The sequence below is a fragment of the Neomonachus schauinslandi genome, chromosome 2 (assembly GCF_002201575.2).
Source record: "Neomonachus schauinslandi chromosome 2, ASM220157v2, whole genome shotgun sequence".
Classification (NCBI taxonomy): Eukaryota; Metazoa; Chordata; class Mammalia; order Carnivora; family Phocidae; genus Neomonachus; species Neomonachus schauinslandi.
Genome location: NC_058404.1, coordinates 71,643,786 through 71,667,663, shown reverse-complemented (window position 1 = coordinate 71,667,663; position 23,878 = coordinate 71,643,786). Strand labels below are relative to the sequence as shown.

At 38.5% G+C, this 23,878-nt stretch overlaps 1 protein-coding gene across 1 annotated transcript in view; it reads left to right on the top strand.

The window, feature by feature from the left end:
• Positions 1-23,878, top strand: part of GUCY1B1 (guanylate cyclase 1 soluble subunit beta 1) — a 51,902-nt gene that overhangs the window by 15,663 nt on the left and 12,361 nt on the right. The window contains exons 3-6 of the mRNA XM_044912590.1: positions 1,631-1,731; positions 3,214-3,332; positions 14,749-14,946; positions 16,436-16,666. Of these exons, the coding sequence (XP_044768525.1) occupies positions 1,631-1,731; positions 3,214-3,332; positions 14,749-14,946; positions 16,436-16,666 (649 nt within the window). The remainder of the gene's footprint in view (positions 1-1,630; positions 1,732-3,213; positions 3,333-14,748; positions 14,947-16,435; positions 16,667-23,878) is intronic.

The window sequence follows — 23,878 nt, the reverse complement described above, 5'->3', positions numbered from 1 at the left end:
ATAATTTCCTTTCATGAATACTATATATATTTTGAGCTACTGTATTTAATAAGCTAAGGATATGTTAGGAGATTTTATCCATCCACTTGGCACCTCAAACCTAATATGTTTAAAACATAACTCTTTTTTTTTTTTTTTTAAAGTAGACTCCATGCTGGGCTTGGAGCCCAAGGTGGGGCTTGAACACACGACTCTGAGATCAACACCTGAGCTGAAATCAAGAGTTGGATGCTTACCCAACTGAGTCCCTGAGGCGCCCCTAACACATAACCCTTGATCTAACGCACCCCTGCTCCAGTCCACTTCCAACAGCTTTTTCCAGCTCAGCCATTGGTGATGATATCCTTCCAGCTGCTCAGGCCAAAACCTCAGTGTCATCTGTGTGTCCTGTCCTCTTCTCACATCCTGTATCCAATCCACCAGCAAATCATGTTGAATTTGCCCTCAGAATATATTCAGTTTGGACCACTTCTCCCTCCTTGCACTGCTTCCACTCTGAATCAACTTACCAGCCTTTCTGGCCTGAGTGCTGGCAGTAGCCTCCTCACTGGTCTCCTTGCTCTCTCCTAAACCCTTTTGGTCCAGTCTCAGTGCAACAGCAGGATTGATTCCTTTAACAGAGGTCTGTTCCTCTCGCTCTTGGGTCACAAAGGCAAAAACCATCCATCTCTTTCAAGTAAATGCCATAGTCATCCTAATGTCCACCCAGGCCCCTTGCTACCACTCTGACCCATTCCCTTACAGCTACTCTGCCCCCATGCCTGTTCCAGCCACACTGGCCTCTGCTGGTCCCCCCAATGCCCCAGGCTGCTCCTGCCTAGCCCTCTTCCCCACATTGCTCTGGCTCACTCCCAGAGCTTCTTTCAGACTCTACTCAATTGCCAGTATCTCAGCTTCTTGGCTTTTGTACTCAAGCTCCCTACCCCACTATCTGTCATTATTTTTCTTCAAACTACTTACCATTATATGTTACTTATTATATGCCTGGTCTGTCTCCCCTGCTAGAATGCATATGTTGCAAGAGGTCAGGTATTTTTGTTTATCTTGCTAAATGCTCGATACCTAATGCCTGAAACCATGCCTGGCACAGCGAGGGACTCAACTGATATTTGCTGACTATTTGTTGAACCAAAAGTTCTTTCTTCTTCTTTTTTTTAGTATTTTATTTATTTCTTTGACAGAGACAGCGAGAGCAGGAACACAAGCAGGGGGAGTGGGAGAGGGAGAAGCAGGCTGCCCACCGAGCAGGGAGCCCCATGTGGGACTCGATCCCAGGACTCTGGGATCATGACCTGAGCTGAATTCAGACGCTTAATGACTGAGCCACCCAGGCGCCCCCAAAAGTTATTTCTTGATTATAGTTAATATCAGGCATTGTATTGGGCATTAGAGTACTATGTAAATATTAGTCTTGCTAAACTATGCTTAAATATATCATGTTGATTTGGGGAGGAGAATGTGAAATAATTTCTTCTTAATCATTAGACTTTTAGGCAAATGGCATTGATTTAAACAAATTTGCCAAAAACATCCCATTTCAGGTGTCAAACCATCGTTTATACAATAGTTTTAGCTATACTAGCTATTTTTTTATTTCAGCATTTGCCTCCTGTCTGTTTTTGTTTTCCAGAAAAGAGGCACAGTTAGATGAAGAAGGACAATTTCTTGTCAGAATAATATATGATGATTCTAAAACTTATGATTTGGTTGCTGCTGCAAGCAAAGTCCTCAGTAAGTTGAATGTGACTTTCCTTCTTTGGCTAAGTTATACATAGAAGCCCAGAGGAATACATGAACCAAGATCCCACTGTATAGTTCCATAGGTTGTACACTGCACAACAGTGGAGGGAAGGCTCAGGCTTTCCGGAGTCCTAGTTTTCCGTCACAAGCTCTTTAGAGAGTGGAGAAGCTCTCTGCACGCCCTCACAGAAAACCATGTGTTGGGGTGGAAAAAAGTTATTGAGACTTCATGTAATAATAACTTCAGCTATAGTGTCAACAACACAGTAATTACAAAAATGTAATATGCAGAAAATATTGTCCCCAAACCTCTCTTGCAATCTTGTGTTCCATTAACTATTGGTAAAAGAAACAAGAAACAGGTCTACATCAGGGAAAGCTCATGCAAAGTAGGCAAAGTTCAAAAACAGCTTCATGGGGGAAAAAAAGTTGTTCTCAAAATTATTCTCTTGTGCTTAATTTACAACTAGGCCACAGTTTGGGTAGAATAGAAAGAAACTTTTTAGCTTTGCCACTGATAACTAGAAGAGCAAATACCTATTACAGAATACAAGAATTACAAAGAAAGAATGGTAATTTGTTAATAATAAAAATATTCAGCCTCGTTAGTAATAATCAAAACTGAAACAAATATGAAATTTTATTCATATAGATTTGGTAATTTTTAAAATTAAGCATCTAGTGTCGTCAAAAGTAGAGTTAAAGAAGAAATCGCACACATTGTTAATCTGATGGTAAATTAAGACAACATTGTAGAGAATACTTTTGCATCATTAGTCAAAGTCTCTTAAAAATGTACAAACCCTTTAGGAATTTTTCCTAAAGGAATTATTAGATCTATTTGCATTAAGATTTATGTATATTTTCATTTCAGGATAACTTGTATTATCAAAAATTGGAAAAGTCTACCTTTTTGATAAGAGTGGATTGGTTAAATAAATTGTTGTATCCCTAAGTTAATGAGATGGCAGTTAAAATAGATATTACAGAGAAAAATGTAAAGATTTTAGGAAATATTAATAATTGAACATTAAGAAAAAAGCAGGATATTGGGGTACATATTATATGTAACCAATTTATTAAATATGCATATTTACATTAAGAAAGCCATTTTTCACCAACATACTGTCATGTGCATTCTTGTTTTTTTTTCTGTGTTTTTCAGAAAAACTAAGTTAATACATTAAATATAGGTTTAAAAAAGTTCAAAATTAATAAAGTAGTTTGTTGTGAAAGCTGAGAAACTGTTTTGCACGTAGGTACACATCTACACTGCTGACCTGTCAATATTTTGTCTTCACAGATTTCATTGTATTGTTCAGGTCAGAATTTTTTCTTGTGATCAATGTCTACCTGCGCAAAAATTGAGGATATTTTAATTTTTTAATTATGCACCTATTTTCATTCTTCCCATTAACAATATTCTAGCTGTAATATGTTTTATTGTTGTTGTTCTCCCAAACCTATAAATAGATCTCAATGCTGGGGAAATCCTCCAAATGTTCGGGAAGATGTTTTTTGTCTTTTGTCAAGAGTCTGGTTATGATACAATCTTGCGTGTCCTGGGATCTAATGTCAGAGAATTTCTACAGGTAAGTAATTTGAAGTCTCGTAGTTAAAAGTTCTGAGTTAACTGATTCTTTTTTTTTTTTTTAAGATTTATTTATTTATTTATTCATGAGAGACAGAGAGAGAGAGAGAGAGAAGCAGAGGGAGAAGCAGGCTCCCGGCTGAGCAGGGAGCCCGATGCGGGACTCGATCCCAGGACTCTGGGATCATGACCTGAGCCGAAGGCAGATGCTTAACCGTCTGAGCCACCCAGGAGCCCCTGAGTTAACTGATTCTTAAACAGAGGCTCTGGAATACTTTTGCTCAGCCAGCTAGATGACGGTGTCTTGCTGCTGAAATGGAATCACAGTGAATCACCTAAAATAATGGTTATTGGGTGGTATTGAATACATTTTAGCATTTTTGTTTCATATATTTTTCTTTAACTTTTGGTTGCTGACCTTGAATATTCAAGTTTTAAATTAATGCTCTCTGAGAATCTCAGCATGGCCTATTGTGATCTGTTTAACTGCCCCCTTTTTCATGGTTTATATGTGCCAGTAGTTGTGGTTTTATGTTTCAGATATATAATGCGGTCTTATTTTTTCTCTTTTAAGGTATTCTTAGTTTGTATAGTATAATTAAATAGTATCGATGACGTTCTCCATGGGCTCAAAGTTTGGGAGAAAGCACAATGGCTTTCAGGTCCTCGGCCACCAAAACAAATTTGAGAAGCATTGCTCCCAGTTACATATTAATTAAGCTACTGTAGAAAAGAAAATAGGAGAGCACTCCCAAAGTCAATTTCTGTTGAAGTGAAAAAAATAATGTCCCCAAAGACCTTTGTCTTCTATGCTTGTTTAAATTACCTTAAAAGTTTTTACTATTAAATTACCCATTAGATGAGAGGCTATTTTTGGATTGACTGCCCTATTTTAAGCACAGGCATTTATAAGACCCTCTTCTTGAAATGTGTTAAGGTTGAAAATTATTTGGTTGTTTGTAAAGGATTATTTCTGACCCAGCTGCTGAGAGTGGCCAGATCTTGCTGGAAAATGATGTCAGTGTAATACTAGCTGAGCCGAAGCCCAGTTTGGAGGGAATGTAAACTACTTTCAATCCAGCTGCATTATTGATTTAACAGCCAAAATAAGAACTGTAGTGTTTAATCAAAATGTCTGTTGTTTACATAGTGACATTTTTCTTATAAACTTAAAACAGCACTAAATCAAGATGGAAACTGGTTTGTAATGCCCTGCCGTGGATTTATAGAACTACTGGTGTCAAAAAAAAAAAAAAGCTGCCAATTCCAAATGAAGTCGCTGCCAGGAGATTTTTAAATTAAGCGTTAACAGGCTGTATTTAAATGAGTTATTTTAAATGGATTAAAGTTTGATATTGAAAGTTTTTTGGGATTTTGGATTTTTGAATGCATATTCCGTTTTTTAAAACTTTTGTTGACTCCTGTCCCCTTATTGGCAAAGTTGCAATTTGCATTTCCTCTGTCTTAACTTTAACTTTTGTTCTCATGGCCACATCTCCATAACAAAACAACTATCCAAATGATTTTACAAAAAAAAAATTTTTTTTTAAGATTTATTTATTTATTTGACAGAGAGAGACACAGCGAGAGAGGGAACACAAGCAGGGGGAGAGGGAGAGGGAGAAACAGGCTTCCCGCGGAGCAGGGAGCCGGATGCGGGGCTCGATCCCAGGACCCTGGGATCATGACCTCAGCCGAAGGCAGACGGTTATCGACTGAGCCACCCAGGTGCCCCACAAAAAATTTTTTTAACCTTTACTCCTTGTGACCCTCTACTAAATTTGTAACGGCATAGTAAGAGAGCAAGCAGCCTCTTGGTGGGTTTCCCTGCGTTCTAGTACTGCACCATCCAATAGGATAGCCACTAGCCACATGTAGCTACTAAGTATTTGAAATGTGATGTGCTATGGGTAAAATACAGAACAGATTTTTTTTTTTTAAGATTTTATTTATTTATTTGACAGAGACAGAGACAGCGAGAGCAGGAACACAAGCAGGGGGAGTGGGAGAGGGAGAAGCAGGCTTCCTGCTGAGCCGGGAGCCCGATGTGGGACTCGATCCCAGGACACTGGGATCATGACCTGAGCCGAAGGCAGTCGCTTAACCGACTGAGCCACCCAGGCGCCCAATACAGAACAGATTTCAATGGCAGTACAAAAAGAATACAAAATTGCTGATAAATATTTTATATAAATTCCATGTTGAGATGATAATATTTTGGATATACTGAGTTCTATAAAAAAATCATGGGGACGCCTGGGTGGCTCAGTCGGTTAAGCGTCTGCCTTCGGCTCAGGTCATGATCCCAGGGTCCTGGGATCGAGTCCCGCATCGGACTCCCTGCTCCGCGGGGAGCCTGCTTCTCCCTCTGCCTCTGCCTCTCTCTCTCTATCTCTCATGAATAAATAAATAAAATCTTTAAAAAAAAATCATGAACATTAATTTCACCTGTTTTTTTTTTCTTTTTTAACTTTAATATTACTTATGTGGCTAGTATTTGCGCCTTGCTCTAGTGGCTTTTATTGCCTTCTGTTTCCATTGGATGGCATTACTTTAAGTAGCCCTAAGTCCTTTTTCCTCAAAGTCAATATGCAACTTTAGTTAATGTATCTTTAAATTACATAAGATTTTATTTTTCTTTCACTGTGAGTGTGAATAATGAAGAAACTAGAAAGTTAGAATACTGCGAAATTTTCACCAATATTGGATATTTTTTACCTAATTCTTTTTTCCCCTGTTTTTCAAATTGCATATCTTACCGGCAAATTGAATGGATTAAAATACTCTAGGTATTTGTCTTATGATTAGGCTATTTACATAGAAATTAAATGAATATTTTTTCTGTATAAGTGATTACAAAACAAAGCAACTGCTTTTCATAGGTTGTTTTAAGATCCTTGTTCCCATGTAAAAATTTACATTTCTCATTATATAAATTAATAAAACATTATTTTTTGTAAACTTTAATCCTTCACTAAAGAGTAAGATAAACTGGGTTTCATTTTAAATAGAGTTCAAAAACTTTTCTTTCTTTTTCACCCCCTGATTTTAATCAGTCATCAAAGCCTTAAAGTCAATTTCCTAAATACTGTATTTTGAAAATTCTACCACTTTTCTTCATTTCCTCTACACTTTTGTGAGAGCTATCATTCTTTAGAGATTGGATGGTTTCCTAGCCTCCCTTCAAACCTCTTCTGATCTCTTCTCCATTCTATAACTCTGCTGTTTCTTCTGAAATGCAAATATATCTCATTATATAATTTTCTTGCTTAAATCCTTCAACGATTCCCAATTACTTGCTGGAAAAGGTAGAAAATAATTAAAATGATTGAAACTACTTACATCCTCTATCCATCCTTCCTCTTCCTCTCCCGCAGCCTGGCCAAACAGAACTTCTTGTTCTCTCTATCTTCTGACCTTTGGCACCTGCTCTTCCCTTTGTCTGGAACACTGTTACTGCTACTTTCACCTAAATAAATCCTGCTTATCCCACTGGTCAAATTACTTCTTCCAGGAGGACACTAGTCCTCTCTCCAATCTCTGCCCTTTCTAAGTCAGGGTAATTGTCATTTCCCATGTTTTCACAGTACACTTATTTCCCCAGCCCTCATATTTCTCACACTCTATTATTATTTCCTGTTTGTTGGGCTGGAATGTAAACTTCATGAGCCAGAAACCATGTACAATCTCTTAATGATGGTATCTCCACAGATACAATCTGTATCTGGGAATGAATAAGTATCATTTTTGAAGATTGAAGAAGGAAGATGTGTTGTTTGTACAAAAAGAGGAAGCAAATACACCAACAGCTCAAGATTAATTCTTTTATTAAAGATAACAAAATTTATTTTATTTTTATTTTATTATTCCTTTGATGAGACTATATAACTTCTTTAGAGATGAATTACAGTTTGAAATATATAATAATAGACACACACTAGACCAATGTCCACCTCGTGTGGACATGGCAAATTACTATTTATTAATTAATTTACAAGTTACATTATTTATATCTAGAAACTTTAAAATGATCATTCTAATATCTCCATTTGGAGTTCCCAGGCCACAATAAAATAGCTACTGGAATTATAACATGGAAAACCATTTGACTATGCCTTAGGCTGGGCAGCTCTGACCACTCATCATGGTTCCAGGGAGGAACTCCCTGGACGTTGTCTTTCCTCAGCGTCTCAGTTGGATACATTATTAAGAATGGTTCTTGGCGCACCTGGGTTGCTCAGTCGGTTTAAGCATCCGACTCTTGATTTTGGCTCAGGTCATGATCTCACCATAGTGAGATCAAGGCATGTGACAGGCTCTGCACTGGGTGTAGAGTCTGCTTAAGATTCTCTTTCCGGGCACCTGGGTGGCTCAGTCATTAACCGTCTGCCTTCCGCTCAGGTCATGATCCCAGGGTCTTGGGATCGAGCCCCGCATCGGGCTCCTTGCTCCAAAGGGAGGCTGCTTCTCTCTCTCCCACTCCCCCTGCTTGTGTTCCCTCTCTCACTGTGTTTCTCTCTGTCAAATAAATAAATAAATAAATGAAAATCTTTAAAAAAAAAAAAGATCCTCTCTTTTCCTCTCCCTCTGTCCCTCCCTGCTCCTCTCTCTCTCTTGCTCTCTAAAAAAAAAAAAAAGTAGATAAACCTTGGAATTTATTATCCTTTAATTGATTTAGTAAACAGAAACATGATTTATTGAAAAGATAAAAACAGGAAGACATTTTGATTTTGATTTTTGAATTTTATACATTTTACTTGGATATGTTGTTTTACAGATAAGATCATGTTTCAGCAAGAGTTTTTCTTCTGTTCTGCCATTTCCTTAATTGTAAGTTAGGAATAAAATGTGCAGTTTCATGCTGCTATTGTAGTAAATTTCTATTTGAAGCTTCTAGTGTATTGATTAAAACAGTGCAGAAAATATGGAGGACTTGAAAACTTCATAAAAAAAAAAAACAACTAGCTCGTAAGGAATGTCCGAAGTGACAGTATTTGCACCTTAATCCACACTCATCTTACTTCCAGTGTCCTATTTGCATTATTGCTGATTGTGTTTTCCAAAAATCACTGCATTAATATCTCCCACATCACATGCTCCCCTGAAATATGATTTTGCCACTCCCATCACGAGGTAGAATTTGCCTTCCCTTGAATCTTAGTTGGCTTTAGTGATTATTTGACCAATAGAACATGGCAGAAGTAACATTTTGATACTTTCTAGGCTTGTTCATAAGAAGTCTTAAAGTTTCCACCTGAGTATCTGGGAATAGTTGTTCTTGGGATGCTCGCTCCAGGAACCCAGCGTCATGAAGTGAGAAGCCCAACCCACGTGCAGAGGTCATGTGTAGGCTCTCAGACAGCAGTGCTTGCTTAACTCCTAGCAAAGGGCCAACAAATACTCCTAGCTTTTGGGTGACCTGACCAGACATGATGACACCATCCCCAGCTTCATCTAACGCAACCCAAGAATTTCCTGAGTCCAGAAAATTCACAAAACCACTAGGGATAATAATATCTTATTGTTTTAAGCCAATAAGTTTGGGGTGCTTTGACATGCAGTAATGCATAATTGGAACAGCACTCTGTGTATTGTTTTGCTCTTCATTTTTTATGTCTGTGTTAGTATGTACACGTGCACTTACATATTTACGGATGAGTCAAGAGTTTTGAGCAGGCCATGTTTGATAAGATAAGAATGATATACAGCCTCGGGGAATGAAACCCAAGTCAATCTACAGTGGGGCCACCAATTCATTCTCAATGGTGTTGTATTGCTATTACATTGTATATTGTTTACCTCCTAATACTTTTACAGAGGTAAAATGAAATTTAAATGAGCATGGAAAGCTGCCAGGTTGACTAATGAAAACTAAATGAGCAATGTGCAATCTTAGAGATTAGTCAGGATTTAAATTATGAGCCTGCTTAATATGCATCAGAATCTCAGTTGAATATCAAGCAAATATTCTGTTATCATTTGCTGGAAACACTGGTTCCTTCCACTAATTTTGGTATGGTGGCAGTTTCACTCATTCGTTCAGTTCATATCCATGAATGTTCCTCTACCAGTACCTCTCTGCAGTCTGCAATGGGATTTTCTTCAAATTCAGGTTGACTCGAGGTTTTGGCTTTTAAAACACAGCAGTGATTTGGCCAGCCTACCAGGAGCAGTCTGGGATTGATGATGGATCTAAAATTCTTAAATGTTTGTGCGGTGTTATTTTGGGAAATATGAGGATTTTCCTGAACAGCTGTGAAATTCTAATACTTCCCTAAATTATTTATAATATTTCTTAGACAAAAATGCACCATTCATTTTATTTTTAACTTTTGAATTTCAAAAGGACCTGTTTCTCTCAACACCCAAAATGCCAATTTCTATAACCTGCAATTTTAAAATGGACAAGTAAGGACTTATAAGGGAAGATGAGTATTTTAGAATTGTAAGACCGTTTTCTCTTTGAATAACTGACATATATTTTCACAATTTTATAAAGCATTGTCAATTGCAGTATATAAATGGGATATTTTGTAAACATGAATTTAAAAACAGTATAATAAGTAAAATATTTTACAGAGGTAATTCTATGATTATTTGCCTTTTTTTCTTTAATTAACATACTTTTCTTGAGAGGATGGTAATGATAATTATATGTAGTTTGAACAATATTACCAGTGAAACAGTTTTCGTGACTCTGATATAATTTCTTTTTAAACAGTGCCTTACATTATTTCTTCTTAAAAAGATTGTATCTTTTCAGCTGGAAGGCTATTTCCCATGAAGTAGCTCCAAGAGGAAAAGGCAGGAGGGTATCATGAATGCATTAACTTCTTACTTGTTCTGATCTCATGCTATTCACACCCCAACCTTGGTGCTTCCCGTTATATCGGTTGGATTTTCCACCTTTATTTAGGTCCTGCTTGTTTCATTTTTTGATGTTCAAATTCTAAAATGACTTATGTCTTATAAAACTTGACAAAATATGTTTCAAATTGCATGCCACTTTATACACAAATGCTGGTGTTGGTCATGTTTTTCAGAAGTATAAGAAGTAAAAAGAAAGGAAATGCTTGATCTCATCTTTCTTCCTTAAAAAAGAGAGGTTTGAAATGACTGATTTTGAAGGTTTCTTCCTAATCTAAACTTCAGTCATGTTCTCCAATAACACAGGGCCACTCCCTTCCCCCCAGTCACTAGGATAAGGCTACTTGGAGACTGAAAAATCTCTCTTAAAACTTTCAAGGCGACGACTTACTCCACCCACTTAACATGTGGATCATTTAGAGATTTTTTCATTAGATGCCGAGGAAGCAGGGAAATGAGGTAGTTAATTCCTGGAAACTCTGCCTCTATAATTATGTATGAACGTATTTTTACTGTGCATCTTACAGAGACAACTTGCATTTATTTTGAACCATTCCAAGATCTTTGAAAATATGGAACTTCAAAGTATTTCTCAAAGGAATAATAAATTCTCATTTGTTTCCTAAATCTGTGGATTGTACTGAATCCAGATCTCCACCACAGTTTCCCAGGATGCCAGCACTCATTTTTCTTCTGTAAATAATAAATGCTAGGTGACAAGATGAGTTGGACTTAATGGATTAGCATTGTCTTGCTTGTAGAAAAAGCAGTAAAATGATATCAGAACATAAGAAGTGAAATAAAAAATAAATACCTGACTACTCTTTTTGGCATCTTGAAAGAAAATAGATAAATGAACCTGCTCTCTATCCCTTTCTTGTTTTCTGACTTTATAAAGCTAAGAAAAATGAAGTCAGAGCATACTTAAGCTTTGCTTTATTGTTTGCTGGGAATCTACTGTGCTAAAATATATGTGTTTACATTTTTTTATGTCTCTTTTATGTACTTGTACTTCTTTATAACTGGCCATTCAGGTCTTTTTTTGTATACCTATTCCCATGATATATTTAGAAATAAAACAGAATACCAGTTTTAATATGAAACTCTTGTTCTCCAGAATACATTGCTACCGTCATGTGGATGAATAATTAGCTTTATATAGATCATATTATAAAAGGTGGACAGAGTTGTCCCTTGGCTTTTTTGAGAATCTTTTTTTGTCGTCTTTCAGGTTGCTGCAAAGAAGTACAGTGTAACTGTGAAGAAGGCTCATTTTTAGCGATAGAAATGTACTCAAATGAAATCAATTTAATTTTTAATCATGAAGTCCATTTCTAATAGTAGACAGGCTGTGGTCATCACTTGAATTTTGAGAGAATAAAACCAATAAAACCAAGTAAAGAAAGCTGCAACTAAAGAAATCCCGAGAGTATTTTGTGTGTTAGATACTATCTAAAGAAAATCAATCTTAGATTAAGTGGTGTTAAATCTTTTATGCTCCAGGAAAGCACTTTACTTGTCCATTTAATTAATAGCAAATTCAATAAAACAATAAAACTCTGGAGAGTTGGTTACCACAAAAACTTAAAAGGTGAACATTCTGGCTTGATGCGTTTTGGTATTCCACTTGCTTTGAAGTGATGAATTTAAGCAATATTTTATTATCAATTTTAATACCTTAGGATTATCAGTATTTTTATTTAAATTAAAATGGGTCCACATCTAAGGTGCCGCGTCTACCTTTGTGTGACTCATGGCAAAGGGTCTTGGGCTATCCTGGCCTATCTCTGGCCTTCGTTGGCATCAGTGGTGCTGCTTATGTAAATGGTGCCGGTTACTGTCTCATGCCATCTGTTTAGATGCATATAGAAATGTGCTAATGGTACAGTTTGACACAAGAGAAAAATAGGTGAGGATGGAAGTGATGTTGGCATATTGATTTATGGTGTATTTGAACATTTTGTAGAGGGAAAATGTAAAGAAATCAAGATACGTATTTCAATTTATCATTGGACTCAATTTCTTTTTTCTTTGAAATCAGCCACAGCATAGTACCCGGGACTGACTACATTAGACGTTTCCTAAATGCAGCAACAAGCTCAATTTTTACTTTGTGAGAAATGGAAATAAGTACTAAACTTTTTTCATGATGTTTCTTAGCACCAGATTTTCTCTCACATTTTTTTGCAACCCCGGTAGTTGCAGAAGGGATCTGGAAGAGTTATAAGGGAACAGTCTTTTTTTTTTTTTTTAAGATTTTTTTTTAAATTATTTATTTATTTGAGAGAGAGAGAATGAGAGACAGAGAGCATGAGAGGGAGGAGGGTTAGAGGGAGAAGCAGACTCCCTGCCGAGCAGGGAGCCCGATGCGGGACTCGATCCAGGGACTCCAGGATCATGACCTGAGCCGAAGGCAGTCGCTTAACCAACTGAGCCACCCAGGCACCCATAAAGGAACAGTCTTCATGTCTTCCCTTCCCAGGGAAGAATTTTCATGAGGAAAACTTACAGGAAGAACTTCCTACTACTCAACCAAGTAAAATAGTTTTAGGCCTTCAGTGGCTTGCAGCTTCCATAAACTGTCCGATACTTAGCATCTGCCATATTGGATTCCTTTTATATGACAATAGCAACCTCTAGAGGCAATCAGGACAAACTGAAATTTTTGTTAAGAGCGGGCCTGATTTGATTTTAACAGGTGTAATTTTCAGGAAGAAAACAAAAATCACTAGGCCTGAAGGCAGTTGAAAAAGAAACCAGATTCACTCAATTGAGAAGACTATTGAAACATTTCTCTAAATCAGAATGTCAACCTTTCATGACCTAGCTCAGGGCTTCTCTTCACTTTGAAGTCTTTGGACCCCATTCTTTCAGTCTGAGCTACTGGCTCTGATTTTTATGCCTCAAAAGCCACTCTGCACATTTATTTGTGATATGAACCATGAGCTGCTTAAAGTCAAGGTCCATGTCCTGCAGATTTGTGTCTGACTCTCTTCCCTGCCCCCAGCTTGTGCCTCATACAGTTCATGATATATAATGCATATGGAGTAACTATAGAATGAATGAATCATTGAATGGAGGGGACAGAAGAAAACTAAACCACAGTGCCATCGGTGCCCTGGTGGGGTATTTCTCGAATTTGGGCACCCATGGAACCACCTTGTACTTACTTCCTAATATCTCACTGGATTCTTCTGTTTTCCTAAATTGGCTTCTTTGAGACATTTGGAACTAGAACCGTAGTTCAATTTTGGCCTCTCTCCAGCACCTTCTTTTTTGATGCATTCTTTTATCCTCATGGGATTCTGAAACTATTTTATTTCACCTGTTTGTCTTTAGTGATAATGACCAGTTATTGGTCGATTACTATTTGCTTGGTGTATTAGTTTTTATTGCCACCGTAACAAATCACCACAAATATAAGTGCCTAAAACAACACAAATTTATTCTGTATTTTTTCGGTCAAAGTCCATTAAGGTCTCACTAGACCCTAAGGAAGGTGTCAGCAGGACTCTGTTCCTTTATGTGGTCTCTAGGGGATAATTGTTTCCTTGCTCCTTTAGGTGTTGACAGTTTAGTTCGCTGCTGTTATAGGGCTGAGGACAATGTCATGTTTTAAATCAAAGTCTACTTAATTCTAAAGCTACCTCACTCTTAATTCTTATACTGTGCTACGATGTGTGTATCTTACGACATACGTGTGACACATACAGGCGAGCACATTATGAACTGTTATTTGAAAGACCATGTTGGGCCAAATAAAACATACAGTTTACCCCATTCCTCCTGGTGCAATGGTGCAATTTATTATAAAATAAGTTTTGTGTGTCAGTGAGTAAAACAGGATGTTGGGGAGTTTGGTATGTTCTATGTTAAGGGCAAAGCTACAAGTACAGAAAACATTTACTGGTAAATGTATTAGTTTTCCAAGATTCCATTCCAAAAGATAATTATTTCACAGGTCCGCGGTGATGCTGTATCTTGATTGGAGGGTACTAATAATATGAAACAATCCTGCTACTGTACCTTATAAAATGTTTTTAATTCTAAAATATTACCTCTCAAAATAATACGCTTATGTTTCATAGGCTTATCACTGATATAATTCTTTGCATTCATACTTTTTAGGATTGTAGTGTAAACAGAGGGTAATATGTGGTCACTTTGGGCATCCGTATTGTTTGTTATAACATGCATATACAACTTCCCCAAACTCCTATAAATATGCATATCTTTGCTTTAGCCCATAACTATATTTTTCTTGCTTCTTATTACATACCACTTGTTCATTTATCCTTCTTTTAAGTGTATTAACTGTTAATAGCCTCAGATATTTGTCTTAATCATACTACTTTAGCTTTAAGTTCTCTATGGCTCATCCCTTACAGTTGTCCAGGTACACAGGGGAAAGTTGTGTGCTGTGTGAACCTTCACTCAATCATTCTGCCAACTAACCTCAGATTTGGGCCCTGTTTCCTTATCTTGTTTTCTCAATGTCAGCTGCCATTGTGGGGGCATCATCTATTCTTCCCATTTCCTCTTTATTGCAGAACCTTGATGCTCTGCATGACCACCTCGCTACTATCTACCCGGGTATGCGTGCTCCTTCCTTTAGATGCACCGATGCAGAAAAGGGCAAAGGACTCATTCTGCACTACTACTCAGAGAGAGAAGGACTTCAGGATATTGTTATCGGAATCATCAAAACAGTAGCTCAACAGATACATGGCACTGAAATAGACATGAAGGTAATGGTCAGTGATGGAGACTCTTCTGAACGCATGTGACATATAGAATATTAAGCATGATACTCCGTGAATTTACCTTTAGTTATCACTGCCAGTGGACCTCATCAGATATATATTTGAGCTATAACAGTGCTGCACCAGCAATACTCTACATTTGGCCTTGGAAATCATTCTACAGGATATTTTTTTCCTTGTGGCAGCAGATATCTCGTTCCAATTATACATTGCTTAAGGCAACATGAAACCTAGTTTGCATCTCCTATGAGCACACACCAGTTGGGCAGCAGAAGGATATGTGACTGGCTAAGCTGTAGCCTTCAACATACAAAAAACCCATAATGTGGATAGTCAAATTGTAAGAGAATATAAAATCAGATATTGTTCTGCTGTTCATTATTTCTTTGTAGATTTTTTTCGTCTGTCCCTGGAATATAGTTGGAATCTCTCATTTTGTGATGTAAAAATTGTCCTCTTTTTTTTTTTAAAAGATCTAATTCTAAATCTAGTCTAATTTTTTTTTAAAGATCTAATTCTAATTCTAATTCTTTTATTAGATTACGAGGTGAAAGAAGCCAGGTCTTATACTTTAAAAGTTGTGTTGCTATTGATAATACACGATCTTAGCTCTGTGCAATAAAGAGAACTGTTGTTTGACTCTTTGTGACCCACACGGTCCTCAGAATGAGTTCCTAGATTTGTAATTAAATCAGAGAATATAGAACTTTTTGGGGATTACTTGTAAATTGTCAATCTACCCTTCAGAATGTATAATCAAGATCCCCTTCCACTGGTGGTATTTGAGATGACTCTTTTTCTGTGTCTTACCCAATTTGGTATTTTGCATAATTGCCAACTGATGGATAAAAATGACACTGCATGTATTTTTTTAAAGATTTTATTTATTTATTTAGTGGGAGCAGGGGGAGGGGTGGAGGGAGAGGGAGAACCTCAAGCAGACTCCTCCCTGAGTTCGGAGCCCAACATGGAGCTCAATTTCACGACCCAGTGATCATGACCTGAGCTGAAATCAAGAGTCAGATGCTTAACCAATGGAGCCACCCAGGCACCGTGACATTGCATGTATTTTAAAATATATATCTCTATTAAATTTCATTTCTCTCTGTGAATATCATTTTTTATCATATTAAATAGAGCCACTTTGTATGCTTTGTAGATTGTTCACTGAACAAATATACTGGCTGAGTGGGAGCCTACAGGAAAAGGGGGTGCTTTTCTCCTAATTCTACCCAAGAGGCCGTCTGGGCTACTAAAGGACCCATACCAGATTCGCAATTTTATTGTAAATAATTATTCAGTTTTCACATTGCACAAGGCAATGTCTAGAAATAGTTTCCTATTTAAGACATGCATAGTATTTGCATAATTAATCCTCTAAATGCAATTCTCATAACCAGTTTCTTAGGTATTTAGGTATTTTAACCAAACTGAAATGCAGACAATTAACACCATCTTCCTCTTTGAAATCCAGGTTATTCAGCAAAGAAATGAAGAATGTGATCATACTCAATTTTTAATTGAAGAAAAAGAGTCAAAAGAAGAAGACTTTTATGAAGATCTTGATAGATTTGAAGAAAATGGTACCCAGGAATCACGCATCAGCCCCTATACCTTCTGCAAAGCTTTTCCTTTTCACATAATATTTGACCGGGACCTAGTGGTCACTCAGTGTGGCAATGCCATATATAGAGTGCTTCCCCAGGTAAAATGACCTCACACTTCCTTGAGGCCTGAGACAAAAGGCCATGAAGACTCCATTGTTACATATGGCCATTTATTCATTTAACACATTGTATATCACGTGATGTGCAACATATCATATATCATAAAGTTTTCAAATGTGAGCTGAGTATATTTGAGCATACTGCAACTTTCCCTAGGAAGGCTACTTATTTATTTATTTTTCTGTTTTAGTCACTTACAGGGACAGTGGGAAAATTATATGGGAATGGTTTTTATTTTTTTCAAAGGAGAAAATGGGTGATTTTCTGGTAACAAGCGTCTTTCACTTATTTATTCATTCATTGAGTAAATATGTGCTGACTTCAAATATCTTTCAAAGTCAATCATTGACATTTTCAGGGAATGAAGGGAATTTTACTTAAGAAGAAAATGATAGATTCTCATGGGGTTGAGCAGACAAAGCATCAAAGGACAACAGTTGGGGTGATGATGAGAGGCTGCCTTTGATTTGTATTATTCAGACCCATTTGAAAAATCCTTTCTACCTTTTACACTCACCTAACTTTTTTTTTTAAATTTTATTATGTTATGTTAGTCACCATACAATACATCATTAGTTTTTGAAGTGGTAATCCACGATCCATTGTTTTCGTATAACACCCAGTGCTCCATGCAGTACGTGCCCTCCTTAATACCCATCACCAGGCTAACCAATCCCCCCTCCCCCCTCCCATCTAAAACCCTGTTTGTTTCTCAGAGCCCATAGTCTCTCATGGTTCATCTCTCCCTCCAAATCCCCCCCCCATCATTTTTCCCTTCCTTCTCTTAGTGTCCTCGATGCTATTCCTTATGTTCCACAAATAAGTGAAACCGTATGATAATTGACTTTCTCTGCTTGACTTATTTCACTTAGCATAATCTCCTCCAGTCCCATCCATGTTGATGTAAAAGTTGGGTATTCATCTTTTCTGATGGCTGAGTAATATTCCATTGTATATATGGACCACATCTTCTTTATCCATTCATCTGTTGAAGGGCATCTCGGCTCTTTCCACAGTTTGGCTATTGCGGACATGGCTGCTATGAACATTGGGGTGCATATAGCCCTTCTTTTCACTACATCTGTGTCTTTGGGGTAAATACCCAGGAGTGCAATTGTTGGGTCATAGGGTAGCTCTATTTTTAAATTTTTGCGGCACCTCCACACTGTTTTCCAAAGTGGCTGTACCAACTTGCATTCCCACCAACAGTGTAAGAGGGTTGCCCTTTCTCCACAACCTCTCCAACATTTGTTGTTTCTTTCCTTGTCCATTTTTGCCATTCTAACTGGTGTAAGGGGGTATCTCAATGTGGTTTTGATTTGGATTTCCCTGATGGCTAATGATGATGAACATTTTTTCATGTGTCTGTTAGCCATTTGTATGTCTTCTTCAGAGAAGTGTCTTTTCATATCTTCTGCCCACTTTTTGACGTGATTATTTGTTTTTTGGGTGCTGAGTTCTTTATAGATCTTGGGTACCAGCCCTTTATCTGTAGTGTCATTTGCAAATATCTTCTCCCATTCTGTGGGTTGCCTCTTTGTTTTGTTGACTGTTTCCTTTGTTGTGCAGAAGTTTTTATCTTGATGAAGTCCCAAAAGTTCATTTTTGCTTTTGTTTCACTAGCTCTTGGAGATGTGTCTTGAAAGAAGTTGCTGTGGGTGATGTCAAAGAGGTTACTGCCTATGTTCTCCTCCAGGATTTTGATGGATTCCTGTCTCACATTGAGGTCTTTCATCCACTTTGAGTTTATCTTTGTGAATGGTGTTAGAGAATGGTCGAGTTTCATTCTTCTGCATGTGGCTGTCCAATTTTCCCAGCACCATTTATTGAAGAGACTGTCTTTTTTCCATTGCATGTTTTTTCCTGCTTTGTCAAAGGTTATTTGACCATAGAGTTGAGGGTCCATGTCTGGGCTCTCTATTCTGTTCCATTGGTCTGTATGTCTGTTTTTGTGCCAGTACCATGCTGTCTTGGTGATCACAGCTTTGTAATATAGCTTGAAATCGGGCAACATGATGCCCCCAGCTTTGTTTTTCTTTTTCAACATTTCCTTGGCGATTTGGGGTCTTTTCTGATTCCATACAAATTTTAGGATTGTTTGTTCCAGCACTTTGAAAAATGTCATTGAAATTTTGATCGGGATGGCATTGAAGGTATAGATTGCTCTGGGTAGCATAGACATTTTAACAATGTTTATTCTTCCGATCCATGAGCATGGAATATTTTTCCATATTTTTGTGTCTTCTTCAATTTCTTTCATGAGTGTTTTGTAGTTCCTAGAGTATAGATCCTTTACCTTTTTGGTTAGGTTTATTCCAAGGTATCTTATGGTTTTTGGTGCTATTGTAAATGGAGTCGTTTCTCTAATTTCTCTTCATACAGTTGCGTTGTTAGTGTATAAGAAAGCAACTGATTTCTGTGCATTGATTTTGTATCCTGCCACATTACTGAATTGCTGGGTGAGTTCTAGTAATTTGGGGGTGGAGTCTTTTGGGTTTTCCACATAAAGTATCATGTCGTCTGCGAAGAGAGAGTTTGACTTCTTCTTTGCCAATTTGAATACATTTTATTTCTTTTTGTTGTCTGATTGCTGTTGCTAGGACTTCTAGTACTATGTTGAACAATAGTGGCAAGAGTGGGCATCCTTGACATGTTCCTGATCTTAAGAGAAAGGCTCTCAGCTTTTCCCCATAGAGGATGATATTTGCTGTGGGTTTTTCATAGATAGATTTTATGAACTTGAGGAATGTTCCCTCTATCCCTATACTCTGGAGAGTTTTAATCAGGAAAGGATGTTGTATTTTGTCAAATGCTTTTTCTGCATCAATTGAGAGGACCATATGGTTCTTCTCCCTCCTCTTATTAATGTGTTCTATCACATTGATTTGAGAATGTTGAACCACCCTTGCATCCCAGGGATAAATCCCACTTGGTCGTGGTGGATGATCCTTTTATTTATTTATTTATTTTAAAGATTTTAGTTATTTATTATTTTGACAGAGAGAGAGACAGCGAGAGAGGGAACACAAGCAGGGGGAGTGGGAGAGGGAGAAGCATGCTTCCCGCAGAGCAGGGAGGCCGATGTGGGACTCAATCCCAGGACCCTGGGATCATGACCTGAGCCGAAGGCAGACGCCCAACAACTGAGCCACCCAGGCACCCCTGGATGATCCTTTTAATGTATTGTTGGATCCTATTAGCTAGGATTTTGTTGAGGATTTTGGAATCCATATTCATCAGGGATATCGGTCTGAAATTCTCCTTTTTGATGGGGTCTTTGCCTGGTTTGGGGATTAAGGTAATGCTGGCCTCATAGAATGAGTTTGGAAGTTTTCCTTCTGTTTCTATTTTTTGAAACAACTTCAGTGGAATAGGTATTATTTCTTCTTGAATGTTTGGTAGAATCCAACAGGCCCTGGACTCTTGTTTTTTGGGAGGTTTTTGATCACTGCTTCAATCTCGTTACTGGTTATTGGCCTATTCAGGTTGTCAGTTTCTTCCTGTTTCAGTCTTGGCAGCTTATAGGTTTCCAGGAAGACCTCCATTTCATCCAGATTGCTCAGTTTATTGGCATATAGTTGTTGATAATCATTTCTAATAATTGTTTCTATTTCCTTGGTGTTAGTCGTGATCTCTCCCCTTTCATTCATAATTTTATTAATTTGGGTCCTTTCTCTTTTCCTTTGGATAAGTCTGGTCAGTGGTTTATCGATCTTACTAATTCTTTCAAAGAACCAACTTCTAGTTTCGTTGATCTGATCTACTGTGTTTCTGGTTTCTAATTCATTGATCTCTGCTTTAATTTTAATTATTTCTCTTCTAATGCGTGGCTTAGGCATCGTTTGTTGCTTTTTCTCTAGTTCTTTAAGGTGTAGAGGTAGTTGGTGAATTTGGGATTTTTCTATTTTTTTGAGTGAGGCTTGGATGGCTATGTATTTCCCTGTTAGGACCGCCTTTGCAGTATCCCATAGGTTTTGGACCAATGTGTTTTTGTTCTCATTGATTTCCATGAATTGTTTAAATTCTTCTTTGATTTCCTGGTTGACCCAAACATTCTTTTTTTTTTTTTTTTAAGATTTTATTTATTTATTTGACAGAGAGAGACACAGCAAAAGAAGGAACACAAGCAGGGGGAGTGGGAGAGGGAGAAGCAGGCTTCCCATGAGCAGGCAGCCCGATGTGGGTCTCGATCCCAGGACCCTGGGATCATGACCTGAGCCAAAGGCAGACGCTTAACGACTGAGCCACCCAGGCGCCCCTGACCCAAACATTCTTGAGCAGAGTGGTCTTTAGCTTCCAAGTATTTGAATTTCTGCCGAATTTTTTCTTGTGATTGAGTTCCAGTTTTAAAGCACTGTGGTCTGAGAATATGCAGGGAATAATCTCAATCTTTTGGTATCGGTTGAGACCTGATTTGTGACCCAGTATGTGGTCTACTCTGGAGAAAGTTCCATGTGCACTCGAGAAGAATGAGTATTCTGTTGTTTTACGGTGGAATGTTCTGTAAATATCTATGAGGTCCATCTGGTCCAATGTATCATTCAAAGCTCTTGTTTCCTTGTTGATTTTCTGCTTAGATGATCTGTCCATTGCTGAGAGTGGAGTATTGAGGTCTCCTACAATTAACGTATTGTTATCAATATGACTCTTTATTTTGGTTAACAGTTGGCTTATGTAGAGGGCTGCTCCCATGTTGGGGGCATAGATATTTACAATTGTTAGATCTTCTTGTTGGATAGACCCTTTAAGAATGATATAGTGTCCTTCTGTGTCTCTTATTACAGACTTTAGTTTAAAATCTAATTTGTCTGATATAAGAATTGCTACCCCAGCTTTCTTTTGAGGTCCGCTGGCATGGAAGATGAGTCTCTTGTAGGCAGCATATGGATGGGTCCTGCCTTTTTTATCCAATCTGCAACCCTGTGCTGTTTTATGGGAGCATTTAGGCCATTCACGTTGAGAGTGATTATTGAAAGATATGAATTAATTGTCATCATGTTTCCTGTGAAGACATTGTTTTTATAGATCGTCCCTGTAAATTTCTGTTGTAGATCACTCTTGGGGTCTTTCTCCTTTTATAAAACCCCCCTTAATATTTCTTGCAGGGCCGGCTTAGTGGTCACATATTCTTTCAGCTTCTGCTGGTCGTGGAAGCTCTGCACCTCTCCATCCATTCTAATAGAAAGCCTTGCCAGATAAAGTATTCTTGGCTGTATGTTCTTCTCATTTAGTACCCTGAATATGTCTTGCCAGGCCTTTTTGGCTTGCCAGGTCTCTGTGGATAGGTCTGACGTTATTCTGATGTTCCTCCCTCTGTAGTAAGGAATGTCTTCTCCCTAACTGCCCTTAAGATGGTTTCCTTGGTTCTAAGATTTGCAAGTTTTACTATTACATGCCGAGGCATTGGCCTGTTTTCCTTGATCTTGGGAGGGGTCCTCTCTGCCTCTAGGACGCGAATGTTTGTTTCATTCCCCGGATTAGGGAAGTTCTCAGCTACGATTTGCTCAAATACATCTTCTAGTCCTCTCTCTCTCTCCACTCCCTCTGGGATTCCAACTATTCTGACATTGGAATGCTTCATGGTGTCACTTATTTCTCTGATTCTATTTTCATGGATTCTGAGTTGTTTTTCCCTGGCCTCCTCTTTTCCCTTTTTATCTATTATATTGTCTTCCAGGTCACTTATTCGTTCTTCTGCCTCAGTTACCCTAGCTGTTAGATTATCTAGATTGCATTGGATCTCATTGATAGCATTTTTAAGTTCTGCCAATTCAGCTTTCATTTCTGCCCATAGAGACTCTATGTTTCCATTAATTGATTTCTCCATTCTAGCCATTGTCTTCACAATTGCTAGCCTGAATTCCATCTCCAACATCTTGGTTATATCTGCATCCATTTGTAAATCTGCAGCATAAATTATAATCTCTGAGTCTTTTCTATTTTGGGGGCTTCTCCTCCTAGTCATTCTGTTGATGGGTGTTTGAGGGAATGTATAGAGTCCAAATTATTGACCAGAACCCAAGCAAGATGCACCTGTTTTCTTGGGATCTTAAAGTTGCTGGCCTCTTGTTTTCCCAGCCTGTCTTCTGCGGGAGGGGCCTGCCGCACTTTTACTCAGGCAACCCTGTTTGGGCGGAGTTGCCCTGCCCCCCTGTGGCGGGGGATGGGCTCAGCGGGAATCAGTTTTGGGGCTTTTGGTCTCTGGCGCCTTTCCCTGGCGGCTTTCCGTGTCTCTTCCGCGAGTCAGAGCAGAAGAGACCGTTTCCAACCCTCTGCCTCAGAGCAGAGAGACCTCAGTCTGTTCTTCAGTGATCTCTCCAGGCCACACCGTCTCCGTTTCTGTCCGTGCTGCTATAAACTGTGGCAGCCTGGGTTGTGCGCCCCTCCGCAGTGCTCCCCAGTCCTGCCTCCAGGTCGGGGCACGTCTCTGCCCTTTGTGCTTCTAAAACCGCCAGCCGCTCCCAGTTTGCCCGGGCAACCCCACAGCTCCGGGTTTCCGCCCTGGGGCCTGCCTTAGAGTCCTTTCCCCGTGAGTCTGTGCCCGTCCCCAGTGAGCGAGGCTGTCACTCACTGGAGGTGTAGGATCCCCACGGCCAGGCACCCTCTTGCTGCCATTTATCCTCTGATATCTGCCCGTGGAATCAGGGCTCCCCGCCTCATACCTCGAAACCAACCACCTGCGATATTCTGTTTGTAGAGATCCAGATCTTCTTACATCTCAGGCTGGTTTCGTGGGTGCTCAGAGTGGTCTGGTAGATATCCAGCTCAATTCCGGGGACCAGTTGAAATAGGGTCCCCTACTCCTCCGCCATCTTTTTTCCAAACTCACCTAACTAACTTTTGAAGTTGTATCTAACATGTTAGAGATACTTTCCACTTTTAATTAAAGAGACTTATTAATTGAGGATTAGCCCATATGGGATCTGTTGTAGACCTATATATCCAGAAGCCGGGTAGTGTACAGTGTGGGTTCCTATGCTGGCCCTGCCTCTCTCTCATTGTATGAATGTGAGCACATTACCTGGCCTCTCTCTGCCTATTTTCCCTTCATTACAATGTGAGGAGACAGAGTGCATAAAGAACATTTGGTCCAGTGTCTAAGCAATTATTAACTGTTACCTGTTATTATTATTAGCCATCTCTTAATAAACTATGAGTGTTTGCTGGTGGGTTTGCTATTTAAAGTTCAT